This window comes from Zeus faber, assembly GCF_960531495.2.
Source record: "Zeus faber genome assembly, chromosome: 6".
Taxonomy (NCBI): Eukaryota; Metazoa; Chordata; class Actinopteri; order Zeiformes; family Zeidae; genus Zeus; species Zeus faber.
Genome location: NC_137201.1, coordinates 7,010,587 through 7,030,586, shown reverse-complemented (window position 1 = coordinate 7,030,586; position 20,000 = coordinate 7,010,587). Strand labels below are relative to the sequence as shown.

Below are 20,000 nucleotides of genomic sequence, written 5' to 3'. Positions count from 1 at the left end.
GAGGTAGAGGAGGATTAAAAAATAGTGTGGGGGGGGTCCTTTTTGAGCAAAACAGTAGGTTATCATCCTGCTACACCCAATTCTCCATTTTCTTCATCCTGCGGGTGGAAATATAGTGGTGCAGGCAGGTGCAGGGGTGGTTTTATTCGTTTTTTTGTTTTAAAGCCTGAATGGGCATCGAGATTTCGAAGCAGCTGTTTTATAAGTATATCGACTCAAAGGGGGGTCCCCAACCAACAGACCCCTGTTTTAGTAGGACGGTTAAAAGGGGGCGGGGACCATTAGATAAAGACAGCATAAAGGCAGAGCAGAGCGTTTTTTTGTGTTTATTTTTTTTTAATCCAGATATCAATTGTCAAGATTGGATAAAATAGAATATTATAAGCGCCGCTGTGTGGTTTTAGTGGGAAAAATGAAACTCTTCTACCAACATTATTTTATATAATCACGGCAGGAAAACAATGGAGCAACTACGGTGTTTTAGTGAGTCTATTATTCCACAATAAATTGCGATATTTAGCCGGTAAGAAAGAGAGGAGAAAGTCCATACGATTATGGGATTTATTTCCTTGATTTTAATATTCATGATGTACGCATTTTCAACGCGTCATCATTGGTCGAGTCCAGACGCATCTTTACTGGTGGAACTGGTGCCAGCGGTCAGCGCTGGGAAAAGAGACTGGATCAGATAACAAGATTCAAATAAGGTTTCATTACTGTCGCCTCGATGACACTTGTATCTTGGCCAATATTTTTGTTGTTTTTGTTATTTTTCTGTCGGGTATACATAACTTAAGCTGGGGGGACAGAAAATACAACTTCATGCCCCCTCGTGGCTCCTAGGCCTGTTATGACGACACGCAAGTAGGGATGTGCGACATTGAGGGCATCAATTATTACATCGATAATCGATATTGATAATTTGACGACATTTTTGGGATGAGTATTGATGCGAAGACACTAAGACACTATCCACATTAGTAATGTGGATATTATGACCAAGCGGGTGGAAGCATTGGTAAGAACAGCTTGAACAGTCCATGAAGTTGAGAAAAAAAGTGCATTACTTCCCTGTAACAACTGAAAGACAACATTTAACCATATCACTGTATTACGAGGGCTCAAATCGCAGACGATATAAATCTTGATATTGTGTGTGTGTGTGTGTGTGTGTGTGTGTGTGTGCGTCTGTGTACCTGGGCCCTCTCGTTGTCGTACTCCAGGCAGCCCATCCCGTCCAGCCTCTGCAGGTCTATCCACCCTCTCCAGATCACACACACCCCGTTCAGGATCATGGGAGCTTTTAAATGTACCTGAGAGAGAGAGAGAGAGAGAGAGAGATAGAGAGATAGAGAGAGAGAGAGAGAGAGAGAGAGAGAGATGTTGTTAGTGGAGAAGTCCAAAAAGAAAATAATTCAATATTTTAAGCTGAATGTCAGTCATTTCATCAGCCATTTCAGCCACTGTTGGTGAAGGAAACTGGTCCTCACATGTACTCATACTCAGTATCTCAATATCGCACTCGTTCAATATCTGCTGTTTTGCTCGAAGCACTTGGGGACCCACGGTTATTTATTTTTGCTTTCTGGGACTGGGGGTCTTGGCCCCAGACTCTGGAGAACAATCTCAGTCTATTTTAGATGAGATTGGGCGATGGGAAGGGGAATGACATCCTAATATAGCCTACAGATTTGTGCCAAATTAGGGTTTTTCGGTGCGCCATTCGTTTTCCAACATAATAAGAACCAGTGTATGTGGCGGATCAGCACTCCCCCCGGTTAGAGAGCGGGGTTGGACTACGTCAAGGCCTACTTTTAGTGGAAAACACGGCAGACCGAGAAGGGAATGGATAAATAAATAAAGGACTATATCCTCCAATCGCTTTGGACCTGTCCCCTGCAAGCGTCTGTGTGTGTGGCTCTATAGAACTATTTCCAAGAAAAATTTAGTAGTATATTCAAAAACCCAAATTGTGCATGTGGACCAAGGTTGACATTTGATGACAGGCAGATAGGATTTGATTTCAATATTTGTAAGTCAAAATAATAGATGGATTATTAGTCACATATGGCAAGAAAAGCTGATATTCACTTTGAAAAGCCAAAACTTAGGTTTCAAGTCAATACCAATTACTGTCGCAATTTATTACTTTACCTAAAGAATATTATCTTAGACCACCAATATATTCCTATGATTCAAGAATGAGGAATCAAGCCTATAATATGGCCGTGACATGGCTCTCAGTATCAAATCTTTGTATCAGGGTTACTCTCCAATACCATATTTTAGCATGATATTGGGCTGATAGAGAGAAAGTATTGCTAGAGTGGTAGTGTCTTTATTTGACCTTTTGTCTGTCCATGAAGAAAGAGAGGCAGAGACCGAGAGAGAAAGAGAGACAGAGAGAGAGAGAGAGAGAGGGGCGATAACGAGGAGCTTACCAAGTGTTTATAGCCTATGTACTTTGCCGGCCGCTGTCCCCCCCCCCCCCCCCCCCACCACTCTCTGTCTCACACCCTCACTCCTATAAAGTGGGGAACACAAATAAACTGCAGAAGGCAGGCTGTGGGTCAGACAGGCGGACAAGCAGACAGAACGACGGCAGGCTTTGCGTCTTGTCTGGAGCCTCTGGTTTGTTCTATATTCAAATGGCGCAGAGCCAGCAAGCTGGAAATGTATCCATGGAATACACCCCACCCCACTTCCAACCCTCCATCTCTCTCTCCACACTAGGTGAGGGACTGTTTAAGGGGCAACAGTTGATATATGTGTCAAATTTGGCATAATACGGCCTCTTAGCCTATGGCACAAACCTCTGGACTGCGAGAACAGATAAAGGTCTCTTCCGTTATCTCTAAGGACACTTGACTATTTCCTGCAAAGTATTGAGATGGCGGAATCCATTGCAAAATGTGCAACAGCAATGAAGCATCTGGAAAAGAAATAATCCTTTGTATTCATGAAAACACACCTTTTCAGTGCTTGTGCACATACATTTGGGCCTCTGATGGGCCTTCTAACACACAAACTATGAAATAACACAACCCTGTCAGTTTGAGTAACTCCACCCACGGCTGGAGAAGGTATTGTATTCTCTTAAAACAAAGAGAATACAATACCAACTGTCTGTGAAGAAACTGTAGTCAATGGAAATGTATTTATATATTGTATGTATGTTTGTATTTAAAAATAATTCTGCTGTGTTTCTTTCTGAAAAAAAACCCCAATAAAAATAGTGTGTATTCATTGTAGATGTATGTTTACATGAAACAAAAATCAAACAAAACTTTTGATTTTAGTGGACTGCTAAGGTGAAGTTAAGGTGAGTTTACAGACTTACAGACTACAACAGAACCCCGAAGCTCAAACTCCACTGGCTCACAGAGCCTGGAACTTGTGCTCAAACCCCATTGGCTTACAGAACTCGGGGCCTTAGGCGGGAGACGCCACCCACTAAACAGACCGTCTTGGAACAGGATGGTTTGGAGGCATGTTAGAATGGCTAGAATGCATACTCTGAGTGGTATTTTCAGCAAAAACAAATTCAAAAACATGTTTTTGGGATCTCAGAGACCTATATTAACTTGTTGAAACGGAGCATGATAGGTCCACTTTAAAGAATGTCAGACAAGGAAAATGCTCAAACTAGAAGCGCCACTGGATTGTGTTTTACAAGATGGAGATCTCTCCATTATTTTTGTGTTTTGAAAGATTAGAAATTCGATTCTGAATCAACATTGTTGGTTTATTTGCATCACGTTATGATAGACTAGCGCTCCCTCTGGTGGTTGAAAGTGAACTTCACAATGTATTTGATGTATTTGGTGTGTTGGACTCCGAAAGCCATTACCGTCACACTGTTGAGCCAGACAGCTTCTTCTTTTCCAAACAGTTTTCGTTTAACAAGTTCGGTTTTAAGTGTTATTTACGCCATCTGACTATTAAAATGTATATCATATAGATAATATCATATCAGATCAGATGAATCTTATTTACTCTGCCCTCTGAAATTGACTGTGAAAAGCTTCTGCAAAGTGATCATTTATTTTGTTATTTCTCAACACGATCGGGCAAGGTTAATGGCTTGTGTGTTTATTTGTGTGTAGAGTATTTTGCAATATTTTTGCAAACACCGTGCACAATATTCAGAAAGCAATATTAGAAGACACACTCTAATTGTATAAGTAGTGTAAGAGTAACTGTACTCTTGCACTCCAAATATATATATATATATATATATATATAAAAATGTAAAATAATTCAAACAGAGTATGTTTGTATGTATATTTATATTTATCTATGATTGTACTTCTATGATTTTTTTCAAATTCTCTCTCTTCCCCATTCAGGAACGCCCTTCTTTGCGTAGCCAAAATATAGATATCGAGAGGGGAGAGGGACGAGAGGAAAGAGGAAGAATGCTTCATGCGCACGCACTGTACTGTATATGTACATGTGTGGGACTTTTCTGCCCAGTACATACTGAAAGCACCCTGTGCATTCGTTGGACATGTTTATCTCAGTCGAAAACTATTTTAGGCCGCAAACAACGTTCTAGACGCAAATACCGACACTCCGGCAGACGCACACAAACACACGGTTGAAGGGAAGGTTTCAGTGCGAGACAAGGCAAGTTCCACGTTCCTGCATTTTTACTCAGGCTATTTTTGGACACCCTCTCATAGGGACCTCTTTTTTCACCACAACTACCCACACTGCACTGGGGCTGCAGGGGGAGACCGCACCCCAAGAGAATGTGGCTTTTTGTGAGAGAACGAAAAAGAGAGAGAGAGAGAGAGAGAGAGGGAGAGAGGGAGGGAGAGAAAGATGGAGAGACTACAGGGAATATGTGTGCATGTGATTGAGTGTGTGTGTGTGTGTGTGTGTGTGTGTGTGTGTGTGTGTGTGTGTGTGTGTGCGTGTGTGTGTGTGTCTGGGTGTGTGTGTGTGTGTGTGTGTGTGTGTGTGTGTCGGGGAGGGGGGGGGGGGCATTTGAACGGCCCAACCACAGACTTCCTCTGAGAGAGAGCCATGTCAACCCCCACATCCATTTACTGAAACCCACACAGTTCTTCACTCTAACACGCAAACACAGATACACACTGTGAATAAGAAAGCGAGCAGAGAAATTTCCCGAAATTTTAGACTCAGCATTCACGCGCACACACACACACACACACACACACACACACACACACACACACACACACACACACACACACACACACACACACACACACACAACACTCAATCACGTGCACACATTTTCCCTGTAGTCTCTCCATCTTGGGAAGTCCCATCTTGGGAAGTCACATCCCAAGTTAAAGGAAAACTGGACTGATTTTGAATCTTCTATCTATTTCTTAATCGTAGCGGTGGCCATGTCTGTACAGTCCTCGACACTCACCAATGTTGTGTCTGAGGCTGTAGCCATGGCAGCAGCCCAGCTCACTTCCGCCGTAAGCGAGGTTCCCAACGTCAGGGCCTTCTTCCGCCACCCACTGACGCTTTCCTGATGTCAGTGGGCGGTGGAAGAAGGCCTACGGGGAGCCGCAGAGGGAACTAATAACACTGAAGGCCCAGTTTTTAGAGAGTGATAACGTGGCACAACACGTTGCCCTGGGCACCACTAGTTCAGTTCCAAACACTAGTCATTCTGACCCGATGCGGCATCATGACATGCCGCCTCATCGGCTGGTGCCTTCTTCACTGCTATGTATGTATCTATCTGAGGACTCACCACCTTCCCCCGCCCCCGCTCATATGTATATCATACATTATGTGACTGTCCTGAAACATGCTCAGATGTTGGTTGTAATCATTGTACGACCAGAATTCTGTGAATTCTCCTCAACTCCCAAAAAGTCTCTCAGAGTTCCTGGTAGCAGACATCATGGGTGGGTCAAAGTTACAGAAGCCTTTATTGAGCCTAAATGATCCCTGCAAGGTTATTATTTTTTTTACTTGAGGTTACAAGTTAACCGTTTGCGTTTTTGTGACTCAGAGCACAGACATGCCTCTGTATCTAGAATTTAATGTTTTCGCCCTGGACCTAGAATACTTCAGTCACACTTCAAGATTGTTCCAGAATCGGCAGCAGCAAAGGGTTGCTTTATTACTTTGGATCCATGTGGCATTTAGCACAGAAGTCCTATTATGAAGTTCCCTTCTCCCTCTCCTCCCCCTTCCCCTCTCTCTCTTTTTCTCTCTCTCTGTCTCTACCTCTTCTCTTTCTGTTTATAGGGTTAAGGCCCTTACTAATACTCTAACACTAACACTAGGTGCATTGGTGTGTGTGTGTGTGTGTGTGTGTGTGTGTGTGTGTGTGAGTAGGGTAGGCCAATTTCTTCCCAGAGAACTGTTCCAGCAACCCTCCAATTGACAAACACGTTATATACTATGCGTTACTGTAATTTCCGTGTGTATTCCGTGTGCATTTTTCTCATTATAATCCATCTGTCTGTCCGTCTGTCCGTCCGTCCGTCCGTCCATCTATCTATCTATCTATCTATCTATTTATCTATCTATCTATCTATCTATCTATCTATCTATTTATCTATCTATCTATCTACCGTATTTCCTAAAATAAAAACCGGGCCTCTAATAAATGCCGGCGGCGTGGTTTTTCCATCCTTGGTTTTTCCTTGATGAAAAACTCTGGATTAACTCCCAGTGCCTGTTATATAATGTGCATGCCAGTTAAGCATAATGTACATTTCCACCGCTTTAAATGGATAAAATTCAACAATATAATCATGCTATTTTCAACACTTTTGCTGTTCTTGATTACTCATTGTGTTATACATAAACCTAGCTCAGAGAATTGGAGTGGAGCGTTTTTTTTCTCCTCCAGTTCCCGTGCCGGTTTTCCTGTTTTCTTAGTTTCTACTTGTAGGAGACAGACATTTTCAACCCAACTAAGAGATGTTCAGGACAGTGGATTGCGTAATGGAGAGAGAGTGATCTCTGGTCCACTGTGCTTCCTGAGAAAAGACGTCTCTTAAAATAAAAACAGTGTGTTTTTTCACAATGTATTTATTTTGAGGAGCATGGCACAGACGGAAGTTTGATTTAAAGTTAAAAAAGAGAGTTTTGGTATGGTTTTAGACATAATCTTTAAGATATAATCTATCTATCTATCTATCTATCTATCTATCTATCTATCTATCTATCTATCTATCTGTCTGTCTGTCTGTCTGTCTGTCTGTCTGTCTGTCTGTCTGTCTGTCTGTCTGTCTGTCTGTCTGTCTGTCTGTCTGTCCGTCCGTCCGTCCGTCCGTCCGTCCGTCCGTCCACCCATCTATCTATCTAGTTGCAGTAGTTTGCTAGCCAGGGCATATTACTGCCAATCACAATGAGAAAATAAACAGACACACAGAGAGAGGCAGAGACAGTACCAATAAGCTTTAAGCAAACAAGTCTGACAGGTAGAAAGAGTGTGAGAGGGAATAAAGGTAAAGTTAAACAAAGAGGTGTTGTCTGGTAGAAAGAGAAAGAAGAAGACAGACAGAGAGAGAGACATACAGACAGACAGACAGAGAGAGAGGCAGATGGTGAGACATTTAGAGAGAGTGGGCTGGGAAGAATGATAACAGGTGTCCTAATGTTTGTGCCCCCATCTGCGTGTGTGTGTGTGTGTGTGTGTGTGTGTGTGTGTGTATGGGTGTGTGTGTGTGCGTGTGTGTGCATGCTCGTGTGTGTGCGTGTGTGTGTGTGTCAGGTGTGGCCAGGTGCCAGTCAAAGGAGCGGCAGTTGGAGATAAAGCACGTTAGTGGCCTCGTTCTAATCTCCAACGTATGCCCCTTATTGTCTGGGATGGATACACACACACACACGCACACACGCACGCACACTCGCACGCACACACACACACACACACACACACACACACACACACACACACACACACACACACACACACACACACACACACACACACACACACACACATACACACACACCTGCTAAAGGAACAGGAAAATAATACTTGAATCAGTGTCCCCCTACACGCTTGACCACTAACTGTTACCTTACTTTCCTATCCCACAATTATCACTGGTTGCTAGACAACACCAGGAACAAGCGTACACCAACAAAGCGCGACATCTGCCACTTCAGGAGGAGCTGAACTTAGACAACTGTTGTGGACTAAGTCCTATTTTGAATAAATCAAAGCGTGCATTAAGCGTTGCTCAATTGCTGCAATTGGTCAAAATATCAGTTATACCAAAATCAGCTTACCAGACTATTGATAGATAGCATATTTACAAGTTCTATCTATCTATCTATCTATCTATCTATCTATCTATCTATCTATCTATCTATCTATCTATCTATCTATCTATCTATCTATCTATCTATCTATCTATCTATCTATCTATCTATCTATCTATCTATCTATCTATCTGTCTGTCTGTCTGTCTGTCTGTCTGTCTGTCTGTCTGTCTGTCTGTCTATCTATCTATCTATCTATCTATCTGTCTGTCTGTCTATCTATCTGTCTGTCTGTCTGTCTGTCTGTCTGTCTGTCTGTCTGTCTGTCTGTCTGTCTATCTGTCTATCTATCTATCTATCTATCTATCTATCTATCATTGCAAGGCATGCTGAAATATTTTCCTTGTACTTTACTATCGTAGTTTGGCGTTTCTTTTAGTTCTGACCCAAATATGTAGACGAGACGTGCCGGCGAGGACGGGCAACACCACAAACGTTATTATTTATTTATTTTTAAAATAGTGTTACAGTATGCACATGAATCTATAGACAGGACTTATTTTATTTGGAATATAATGCATAAGCAAAAGTAGCCTACTAATAAATATGGAATAAATCTTCATCGATTCATCAATACATCTACATGTGACAAATAATCTCTTGAACTTGAACTTGGACTTGCCTTGATGATGTCATTCTTTATATAGCCTGCCCATCAATTTTGTTTAACTAAATAATCACAGATAATATTTGATCGGAATTTCTCCCATTCGTCCGGGACATTAAAATCTTCCGGGACATGTGGACCAGTACAATTGTTTTCTAATGAAAACTCTGGTGCGAATGCATCGGGGGATTTGCCTTTGTGGCAGTTTCGCCTGCCACACGCCACCCAAGTGTTGTGTTCACGGACCTCTGGCACAGGAGGCAGAAGACGGGGTTTTAAACACCAGTTCATTGTAGAGAGTGATCTAACTGGAACTAGCCCAGGAGCAGATAGGCATGTGTCATGACACAGGCTCCTCTGTGTGCAGGTTTTACCTGCTGCTCGTAGGACCAACCAACGAGCAACAGGTATGCAGCCACCCTGATCCTGGAGTGGAGCCACCAATTACCTCGATCCGGGGCAGGTTTGGCTGCTCAAACCACACAATCCCCTCACCACAGCCTTTTATCGTTTTTTTAAATTTTCATTTGGAATGGAGCGAGTCGGCTCCCCAACCACCTGCCGTCACACAATGGGCAAAGCCCTCTGTAAACACACCTGAGGCCCACGCCGCTGTTTTCTGCTGTGGCACGAACACCAGACATGTAAATAGGATGCAAATCCATGCACAGCGTGAGGATGGAGCTACAAAACCACAGCGGAATAGGAGTGTGAAGAAGGAAAAGAAAGATAGAAAAATACAGTATTTTCAACTCTTGCTGAAGTTGTGTGTACTTCCAAGATACACAACTATATTATTTGTCCCTTTACAAAATTGTCTACCTCTCTATTGTCTACCAAACACACGCACGCACGCAAACACGCGCACATACACACCCACACCCACACCCACACCCACACACACACACACACACACACACACACACATAAACACAAGGTGAGTTGACTGTATGTGAGGGGCTAAAAAAACAAGGAATTTGGGTGGCACCTACGTGCTGGATTCCACACCAGTGTGATCTCTTCCCTCCTCCTTGTCTTTTTTTTTTCCTCCACAATTTATTTTCACTCTGTTAGTTTCATCTCTGTTTCTTGTTGCATAAGCCGGGCAAATGAACTTCCCATAACAGCTTTTCACAAAAATTCTCCAAATATATATACACACATATTTTTTATCACCACACCTACGTTACAGAGGTAATTCACATTAACACATGCACGCACGCACGCACGCACACACGCACGCAGGCACACACACACACACACACACACACACACACACACACACACACACACACACACACACACACACACACACACACACACACACACACACAAAGGATAACAGAGGACCCAGTCTGGTTCATGTGTTTGTTGCAGTGCATGATGGGAGTGAGTGTAGCCATCAATCTAAGACCAGTAGCAGGAAATATGAAACCATGTTGTGTATGTGTGTGTGTGTGTGTGTGTGTGTGTGTGTGTATGTGTGTGTGTGTGTGTGTGGTCTCGGAAGCCACTCTTGGCTGCATGCTAGCTGCTGGTAAACAGGAGACTCACAAAGGAAACACTGACCTTCGCAGATTCCAGCAAAATCAAACTCAGGGTGAATCTATCTATCCGCTGTGCGTGACAAATGCGCGTGCGCCCTCTGAACCAGCAGCAGCAGCAGCAGAAGCAGAGGGAACCAATTAGTGGTTGGGCTTTGATGATGTCACTGCCAAGTCATGCACCAAAGGAAGGGCTTCCGTTGGAGGGGAAACACGACACCGCACTCACACAATCACAGGGCTCTGCAAAAAAATGCTCCATTATTCATCAGTGGCGCGTCCTAATAGCTGAGGCGTCGGCGCAGATCTACAAACACTCTCCTCTATCACATTAATGCCACATACAAGAAAAAAAAATGCCTGGACTCTGACACAGGATTCCCCAAAAAAATGTCCAACAAAACAGAAACATTTCCCTTTCCCAGAGACCTGGTTCCCTGGAACAGTACGGTCCATGGGCGATCCCCCCCAGGTGATGGCAGACTCCCCTCCTTCCTTCCGGAGCACGGGGCCTTTGGCTGCTATGCTGGCTGATGGAGGTGTAGCCGGGCTTGGCTGTTGCTGGGGCTGCTTTCAGGGGTGGCTCTGGCTACGAGGCTATTTGATGGTCCCGGCGGTGGCTGCTGTGGGGTGCAGCTAGCTGTAGGCGGTAACCCATGGTGGTTGCTGCGGCTGCTTCTCCAGCGGACCTCAGCTGGACATCCTGGGCGCTGGCGCTGCCGCTGCCAGTCAGGATTGGGCTGGTGCTGGGGCCGCTGCTGGTGGCTCCAGCGCGTCTTCGGACAGCCCTTCCGTGCCCTTTCCCTCCTGTGCCAGAGGGTCCCTGTTGGGGTGGCATCTGGCAGTTTCACCTGCGACACCCCACCTAAGTGGTGTTTTCAGGGCCCTCCCACACGGGCAGAGATGTTGCAAACGCACTAGTTAATTGTAGAGCGTGGCAAGATGTAACACGCAGAGCAGATGGACACGTCATGGCAGAGGTTCTCCCTGTGTGTGTGTGGGGATGGGTGATTTACCTGTTGCCTGTTGATTGCTGTGACAAGCAACAGGCGTGATCCCGGGCCCAATTACTTAGCGGCAAGAGAGGTGTAGCTGCTTAAACCACACCACCCTCACACCACATTGTCTTTTGCTAAAAAATATAATATGTTACATATGTTAGACCATCTTCACCCAGTTTTCTTAATGATCTATAACCCTGCTACTAAAAGCTGCAAAAATGCAATTACATTTTTCAATTGCTTTTCTGACCGTCGCAGATACGAGGTTGCAGGTTAACAATCTGCAATCTACAAGTAGTGTGTTAAGTACAGTAGCATGGAAATCTGTAATTATGGAGATGACAAAGACCAAGATTTTCATATTTTCTGTTAATCACAAACATTTTGTTTATGCTCTGGGAGGTCCACACTCTGAAGCACATTGGAGTGACAGATTCCATTAACTGTAGGAACCAGACCAACCCCAGCGAAATCCTACAGCTCCTAGAAGGAATCCCTCCATTGTGCCCTCTGATCTTCCGTCTTATCAGTCTTCAGAGACCCTGGATACACGTGGATACATCTATGTGGATAGACTTTTGTTTTAGTGAGTGTGAATAATTGGATGTGTGTTTTTCCATATGTAAGAGAGAGAGAGAGAGAGAGAGAGTGAGCGAACCCCCTCCCTGCCAGCCCAGTCTCCTTCATCATCCATTTGACAGACGCATGTCTGCTTTTCATTTACTTATTTCCTGCACCCGCTTTCCTTGTCTTACTCTTTCACTCTGCATCTCTTTTTTTCCCCATAGTCTGTTTTAGCGTTTGCTGGATATGTGAGCGTGTGTGTTTGTGTGCACGTACGAGAGCTTGTGGTTAGCCCGGCTATCACTGTGGCGCCACAAGCTCAGCAACATCCCCCAATATGCCCCTAGTCCAATCCTCCAATCACGGATGGAGACGGAATAGGAACCGATTAAATGGAGACGGCAACTCAAACTCACACCATTTGTCTACACACGCACGCACGCACGCACGCACGCACGCACGCACGCACGCACACACACACACACACACACACACACAACACACACACACAGGAACCTCCACAGCAGGTGGATGGGAAGGGTTTGTCTGTTATGGGGAGAGGGAGAGATAAGGGTGAAGAAAGCCGGGGACAGGAAAGGGAAACGGTGGATCTCAGCGAGGCAGACGGGCCCTTGGATACAAAGGAAACCGATTGCGAGGGGGATCATGTGATAAGGGACGGAGAATAGAAGGATGAAGGGGCGGAGGGGTTGGGAAGGGCAGTACAGACGTGTCCGGCAAGGGACTGGTTAGAGAGGTCACCGGGGTGGTTTCTCTGAGGCTTGGGGCCAAGCTCCTCTGTGATACTAGTGAGACCATGAAATACCAAAGGACAGTAAAGTACATATAGGAGCTAAAAAGATATTGTATATGGTAGTGGTGTGGTTGTATTTTGTGGTACCTTCCGATTAGTAGTAGTAGTTTGCAGAACTTTGTAGTACTTTTCGGGGACACTGTGGTGTTCGGTGGTACTTTGCGTAATTAGGGTGATACTTATTAACACGTTCATCGGTCTGTGAGAGTCATGGCCTCAAATGATCTAAAACAGTGAAGATTAGATTAGACTAGTTAAAAATGGGAACGTTTTATTTGCGGTGCACTAAAGAAAGAACAGTTCCAAATTCATGAAATGCAAATCAGTCTCTTTTCATTTATTTGCTTATGTTTGCTTTTGAGGGTGGGATAGTGGCATCCGGCATCTAAGCTTGGTTGATTTTCAGGGAAATGACCGCGCTTTGAATGAACACATTAATGAGACAGAAATAACACTCAAACATAATAATTGTTTCGCACGCTAGGAATTAAGAGAATCGAGTGACTTTGAAGATATAACACATCCCATACGCTTTCGGGTTGTAAACCAAACACATATTTAGAGTTATGACAATTTGAAGAACAACAACTTCGAAACAGCGCGGGAACAGCAGTGCGGCCTTAACACCTGAAAAGCAAACAGCTCTGATAAGCGACTGCCAAGGCCTTGTAAGAAGCTAATCCCAGCACTGACTGGCGAGGAAAGGGTTAACTCTTGATCGCCAGTTAGCCGCTAACACTACATTTCACCTCCTCCACAGCTGGTTCCCATTAAAACAGCAACAACAGACGGCTTTCTACTATGAGTGTGTGTTTGTGTGTGTGTGTGTGTGTGTGTGTGTGTGTGTGTGTGTGTGTGTGTGTGTGTGTGTGTGTGTGTGTATGTGTGCTTTTGTACTATTTTTTGCTGCTGTAATACCTTCATTTCTCCCCAGGGAATAATAAAGTGTTATATCTCATCTTATCTTATCTTATGTGTGTGTGTGTGTGTGTGTGTGTGTGTGTGTGTGTGTGTGTGTGTGTGTGTGTGTGTGTGTGTGTGTGTGTGTGTGTGTGTGTGTGTGTGACTAATTAGAAGAAGATGCTGCAATGTACACAAGATCTTGGCAGCGGCCTGACACCTCTACACTACAGGGAGAGATGGTGTGTGTGTGTGTGTGTGTGTGTGTGTGTGTGTGTGTGTGTGTGTGTGTGTGTCTGTCTGTCTGTCAGTCTGTCTGTGTGTGTCTGTGTGTGTGTGTGTGTGTGTGTGTGTGTTTCAGTACTGTTAAATTGGAGGGCTCATCTTGGTTATACCCCTGTAATAGCTCGGCCTATGCACGCACGCACGCGCACACACACACACACACACACACACACACACACACACACACACACACACACACACACACACACACACACACACACACACACACACACACACACACACTCTTTACTATCATGCCAAGTTTAGCCTGGCTGAGCTGCTGTTTTGGTTTGGCACACTGCTATGGAAGTTTGAAACATAGTGTGTGTGTGTGTGTATATGTGTGTGTGTGCATATGTGTGTTTGTGTGTGTGTGTGTGTGTGTGTGTGTGGGGGTGTGCCATTTGAGAGAAAGGTATGCAGTATGTATGTATGAAAAGAGAAAAACCATATATACTACCCTATACTATACTATACTATACTATACTATACTACACTATACTACACTACACTACACTATGCCATACTATACTGCACTATTACACTACATTATACTATACTACACTAGACTATATTGTACCATACTATACTACACTATACTATACTATACTATAATATACTATACTATACTATACTATACTATACTATACTACTCTATACTACAGTATACTATACTACACTACACTATACTAAACCATACTATACTATACTATCCTACACTACACTATACAATACTACACTAAACTACACTACACTATACTATACTACAGTATACTATACTACACTATACGATACTATACTATAATACACTATACTATACTATACTATACTTTACTTTACTATACCATATACACAGTATATCTTGTGACATAGTGGGCCGCCATCCAGAACTTTTGGTTCCTGTATTTCCTGTCAGTCTCCACTGTGGGGCAAAGTCTTGGAATACCAAGCAGGGAAAGATATGAGTGAATTTGAAAAGAGAAAGAAAGAACAAACAAAGCGTGTTTTAAATCCCTGGCATGGGCCAGGGATATTTTTCTCTATTCCCTCTCTTTCTGAGCTCTGCCACGGCTGTAGAATGTCCACTTTGTGACCTTTTTCAGCCCTTTCTATCCCCGCTCGTCAACTTCATCGAAGACTGTTAATGGGTTTGAGAACGAGTTAAAAACAAACAAACACCCTCTGGTGAGCATTCCAGACAGGTCTGGACGTGCTGGTATTCTTCTCATGTAGGAACCAGACAGACAAGAGACAGACTGACGAGCAGGCGGCGTCTTGATGGCCGGGGAAATCAGTTTTACATTTTTAGCTTCAAAATGCTGACTTTTCTGGAATGGCATTATAACATGTTGGAAAAAAGAAATAAGAGAAATTAGAATAGATGGACAGGATTCCCTAATAGCCTAACTGAAAAATATACATCAAAGCTAAATAAAAAATCGATTCAAATCAAAAGTTCTTGCTTGTGCATTTAATATGGTAAGTGCTTGTGGAAGATTAGAGCGAGCACTTACCAGAAGAAAAAAAAAAGGGAAATAAAGGAATACTGAGAGAAAGATTAAATGTCTGTTTGGTGTGTGCGTGTGTGTGTGTGTGTGTGTGTCTGTGTGTGTCTGTATGTATGTATGTATGTATGTATGTGTGTGTGTGTGTGTGTGTGTGTCTGTGTGTGTGCGTGTGTGTGTGTGTGTGTGTGTGTGAGTGACATTAATTAGAAGAAGAAGTTGCAATGTACACAAGATCTTGGCAGGGGCCTGACACCTCTACACTACAGGGAGACATGGTATGTGTGTGTGTGTGCGCGTGTGTGTGTGTGTGTGTGTGTGTGTGTGTGTGTGTGTGTGTGTGTGTGTGTGTGTGTGCGTGTGTGTGTGTGTGTGTGTGTGTGTGTGTCCTTACTGAAAAGAAATCTGGATCTAGTTGATCAGCCCTACTAATAACTGTGTATTTTACACTGCACTGACGTAAAATTGTCCAACTCAACTAGGTTCTACGCTGGTTCTACCCTTTTTCCACCAAGGCGTACCGAGATCTGGTTCTGGGCTGGTGCTTGTGCTGGTTTGCAGTTGGTTAAACTTGCGGAACCTTTGATGAACTGGTTTGCTTTTCCACGGGGAAAAATAGGCTCAAGAGCCACGTCATTTCGTCACTGCACATGTGTATGCACTTATGCATGCACCATATGTGTTTTATTATATAATTATTATTGTTGTTATTATTGTTGTTATTATTATTATTATTATTATTATTATTATAGTAGTAGTGGTTGTAGTAGTATTGCTATTATTATAATAATTATAATAATAATAATAATTATTATTATTATTATTGTTATTGTTATTATTATCACTTTGGTTCAGCGTCTTAATATGATCTTTTATGTCGGCATTTCCACCGTGCGCAAACCACAGTTTTTTATTGGGTTTGGTAATGGAGGGGACAGAAAATGATAAACGTCTCTGTAGGCGCTAAAACGATTATAACATTATAATTAGGCGGCCAGCCCATGTGGGGAAGGGGAAAAATTCTCGGAATTTTGAAATCTAAAACTATCTGGAACACAAAATTCGGCAGAGGCTTCTGACATGGTTGATGATTGTTTGAACCGGTAGGTCACAAACACCTTGTGGTTGAAGAATCGATTGTATACGGAGCAGATATTAGCAAAAAACCCACCAAATTTGATCGACATCACGGACGCGATCCAATGCATTTCCCGCCCAAATATGTCGTACCCGGCTAAAACTATCCAGAACACATACTTCAGAAGAACCTACAAACCCGGTTGAGGTGTCGTTTAAACTGGTATGTCACAAAGATCTTATGGTTTAAATTTCATCCAATTCGATGTACATACAGAGCAGACATTAGTGAAAAACTGAACAACTTTGACCCCTCTTGCTTAACTGACATGCCACTATTTGTAAACAAAATGAAGAGATCAGATTTCCAGTAAGACGCTTTATGATGTCATCATACTGATGTCATTTACTATAAATGTACAGATTCCGAGGGAGGATGTCCAGTTGGACCGTGTCCACAATAAAAAGTAGTCCACAAAAACTCGTCACCATGTCGACTACAATCCACTGGAATGTGGGAATGAGTGATGCAATGGTAATTACTCACAGAAATACCACAACGTTTTTTGGTATATCATGGAAACGTTACTTACTGAAAATGTAATCAAAGGAAAAAAGTCAACAAATAAATGTAAGTCAATTCGACAGCTATCGTAAATCAACGTGAATACATCATAAATGACGTATATGAGACACAACACAATGTCACCTGCCATCACTGAGACTCCAGATGTACTTACATACAACAAGGTAATTTACAACAGTGAAATGCAGTTTAAAATAAAATGCTTTTTAAAAATAAACTTCATGTATAAACATTTTCCTAATTTACTTTACAAACTTTAATGAAAAGGCTGAAAGTGTTTGTGATATTGACAAATTCTTCCCTAATAATTCCAAATTTATGTTTAAGTTACATAAATGTTGTCTGCATTACAATTACAAGACAAGTTATCGATTCAACTGAATTTTCCAATTGTACATTATTAACAGAAAAAATACAATAAAGTAGTAATTACAACTAACATGTATTTATTATATTTCTAAAATGATGAGGTTGCCCTGAAAAGCAATATTAAAAGTTGTTTTTGTTATTGTTACAGATGCAGAAAAATAGCTGAAAATCTCAGACAACAAAGAAGCCATTGTCCAAAAATCCAGACGTCAAGGTCAGTCACAATGTAAAAAAAAAAAAGTACTGAAGACAAATACTGTGGAAAAAACACAAATGGAAAAACTTTCAATGTAAGTTTTTCCATTAATGTTTTTCCATTATTGTCAACGGTTGCTGTCTGGCTGAAATGCAAATGCGCCATGAAATGAAATGACATGGACGTAACTACATTATGTTTATATGTCCAGTTTATTTCTCTGCATTACACAAAAAAACAGAAATGGAACACGTGCCTAAAACTAATAACTAACTAACTGGACCCGCGTCCAGTTAGTTAGTTATTAGTTGTCCAAGTTTCCAGATTACTCTACTTTACAACATACAAACAAAATTACGACTGTTAGTTCAGCTATTTAAATCTGTAATTTAGAACTGACCTATCTCATATGACACAAATTATGTCACTTTGGAAATTAAAATCAATAGTTGACGTCTGGTTGAAATGTAAATGCTTCATACGTAATGTCATGACAGTTTGATTCGCGGAATTTCATGAACGTTACTACATGAGTGAAACCCGGCGACCCAACCCGCAGCTTGTGCGTTCTTATAATTTAAAGAAAAAGTGAGCTCTGACTCAATAAAATATGATATATTTTACAATATGTATTTAACGCCCATGAATTCCACACTGCTGAAACAGTAACAAAAATGGCGTCGCAATGTTTTGGTCGGGCTTGCTTGTCCCCGCCCCCAGCCCCTGACGTACGCGGTTCTTGGTTCTAGTCAAGCAGCGAAGTGGTACCACTCTGGAGCCAGTTTTCTTTTGCCGTCGAGACGTGAACTGGTTTGAGATCAGGCACCGGCTCCGAACGGGCCCTCGAAACGGCTTGGTGGAAGAGGGGAGACGACTTGACGGCGCCATACTCTGCCACGCCCTTATGAGACGGGATATTAGAGCAGCAAAGAACCCAGACGCCAAACCCAAACGATGCATTATAAATAAAGATCATTTTTAAGTAAATCTAAGAGTTGTCTGTCAGAAATTTACTCATTGTAGGTTTAATTTTGTTTTAGAATCGGGTTTAGTATTTCTTGGGTTCTCTTAGTCACCCACTCAATCATTAGGTAATGATGAGTCTGTGGAACAGGGATGGGCGATGTTGACAACATCAAATGTCAAAAATATTAATCATTTGGCGATCATTGCTAAACCCAGACAATGTTGACGTGTTGATCTTTGTAAAAAAAATAAAACTACCTAGGAGCTAACCTAAGGTGAAAGTGGTCTCCATTTTCTAATGTTATACTTAGTAGGGGACTGTATTTGAGCTATAATGACATGTTCAAATCAATGATTTCTCGCCTCGCACTGTTCACTGATGACAGTCAGAATGAACGAATCTATTGTTTCAAGATTCAAGATTCAAGATTCAAGAGGTTTATTTGTCACATATATATGTCCATACATATATGCAGTGAAATGTCTTTGTAACGCACCCGGAGATTACGCACAATAGTTACAAAACTGAACATAATAGCTAACCTAACCTACCTAGCTAACTAGCTTACTTATTTTAAGTGCAGTTTCTTTTTTGGCCAGTGTTCATCTTTAGTTGTCCATTGTTTATCGATTAAACTTTATGTACTAATTCATTCAAACGTTATACTTAAAAAAGTTTGCTACTTTCTATATCAATTTCAACGCACTGTGTTAGGACCTCAAAGCAAAGGGCTGCGAGAAGAACGGATTTGTGGCTGAAGTCTAAATTAAATCGTCACATGCCTCTTCTGTCGTCGTCAACTTTTCTATATTGCACCGTGAGCTCCATATCGTGAATCATCGTACCGTACCGTGAGATAACAAATCCCACCATCCCTAATGACTCCTGGCTTCATTAAAACTTTATAGGGCTGGGAGCTTCACTGAGGTGACAGGGGAGACGGCATCCTCTTACAATCACACACACACACACACACACACACACACACACACACACACACAGACAGACAGACAGACACACACACACACACACATATACACGCACACACACACACACACTCTCTGAATTCTTTCTTGTTCAAAAGGCAGACGCATATTCACTGCTTCTCCCTTTAACCTGTAAAACGACTTAAATAGGATCTGCAAGTTTCTAGCTTCCAGCTATCACCATCCACATAGCATAGACACATATGCATGCTGGCATTTTTGTTAAATAATTAACGCGGTGAGATTAGTCCATGAGCTTCATGGGCGAGGGGGCCCATTGATTTCCCAGAATGCATTTTTAATGAGCCGCCAGCTAGCATTCGCT

At 42.5% G+C, this 20,000-nt stretch overlaps 1 protein-coding gene across 2 annotated transcripts in view; it reads right to left on the bottom strand.

The window, feature by feature from the left end:
- The window catches only part of cbfb (core-binding factor subunit beta), a 36,923-nt gene that overhangs the window by 9,164 nt on the left and 7,759 nt on the right, over window positions 1–20,000 (bottom strand). For both annotated transcript variants that reach the window (XM_080003009.1, XM_080003008.1), the window contains exon 4: window positions 1,197–1,313. In XM_080003009.1, coding sequence (XP_079859135.1) covers window positions 1,197–1,313 — 117 coding nt within the window. The remainder of the gene's footprint in view (window positions 1–1,196; window positions 1,314–20,000) is intronic.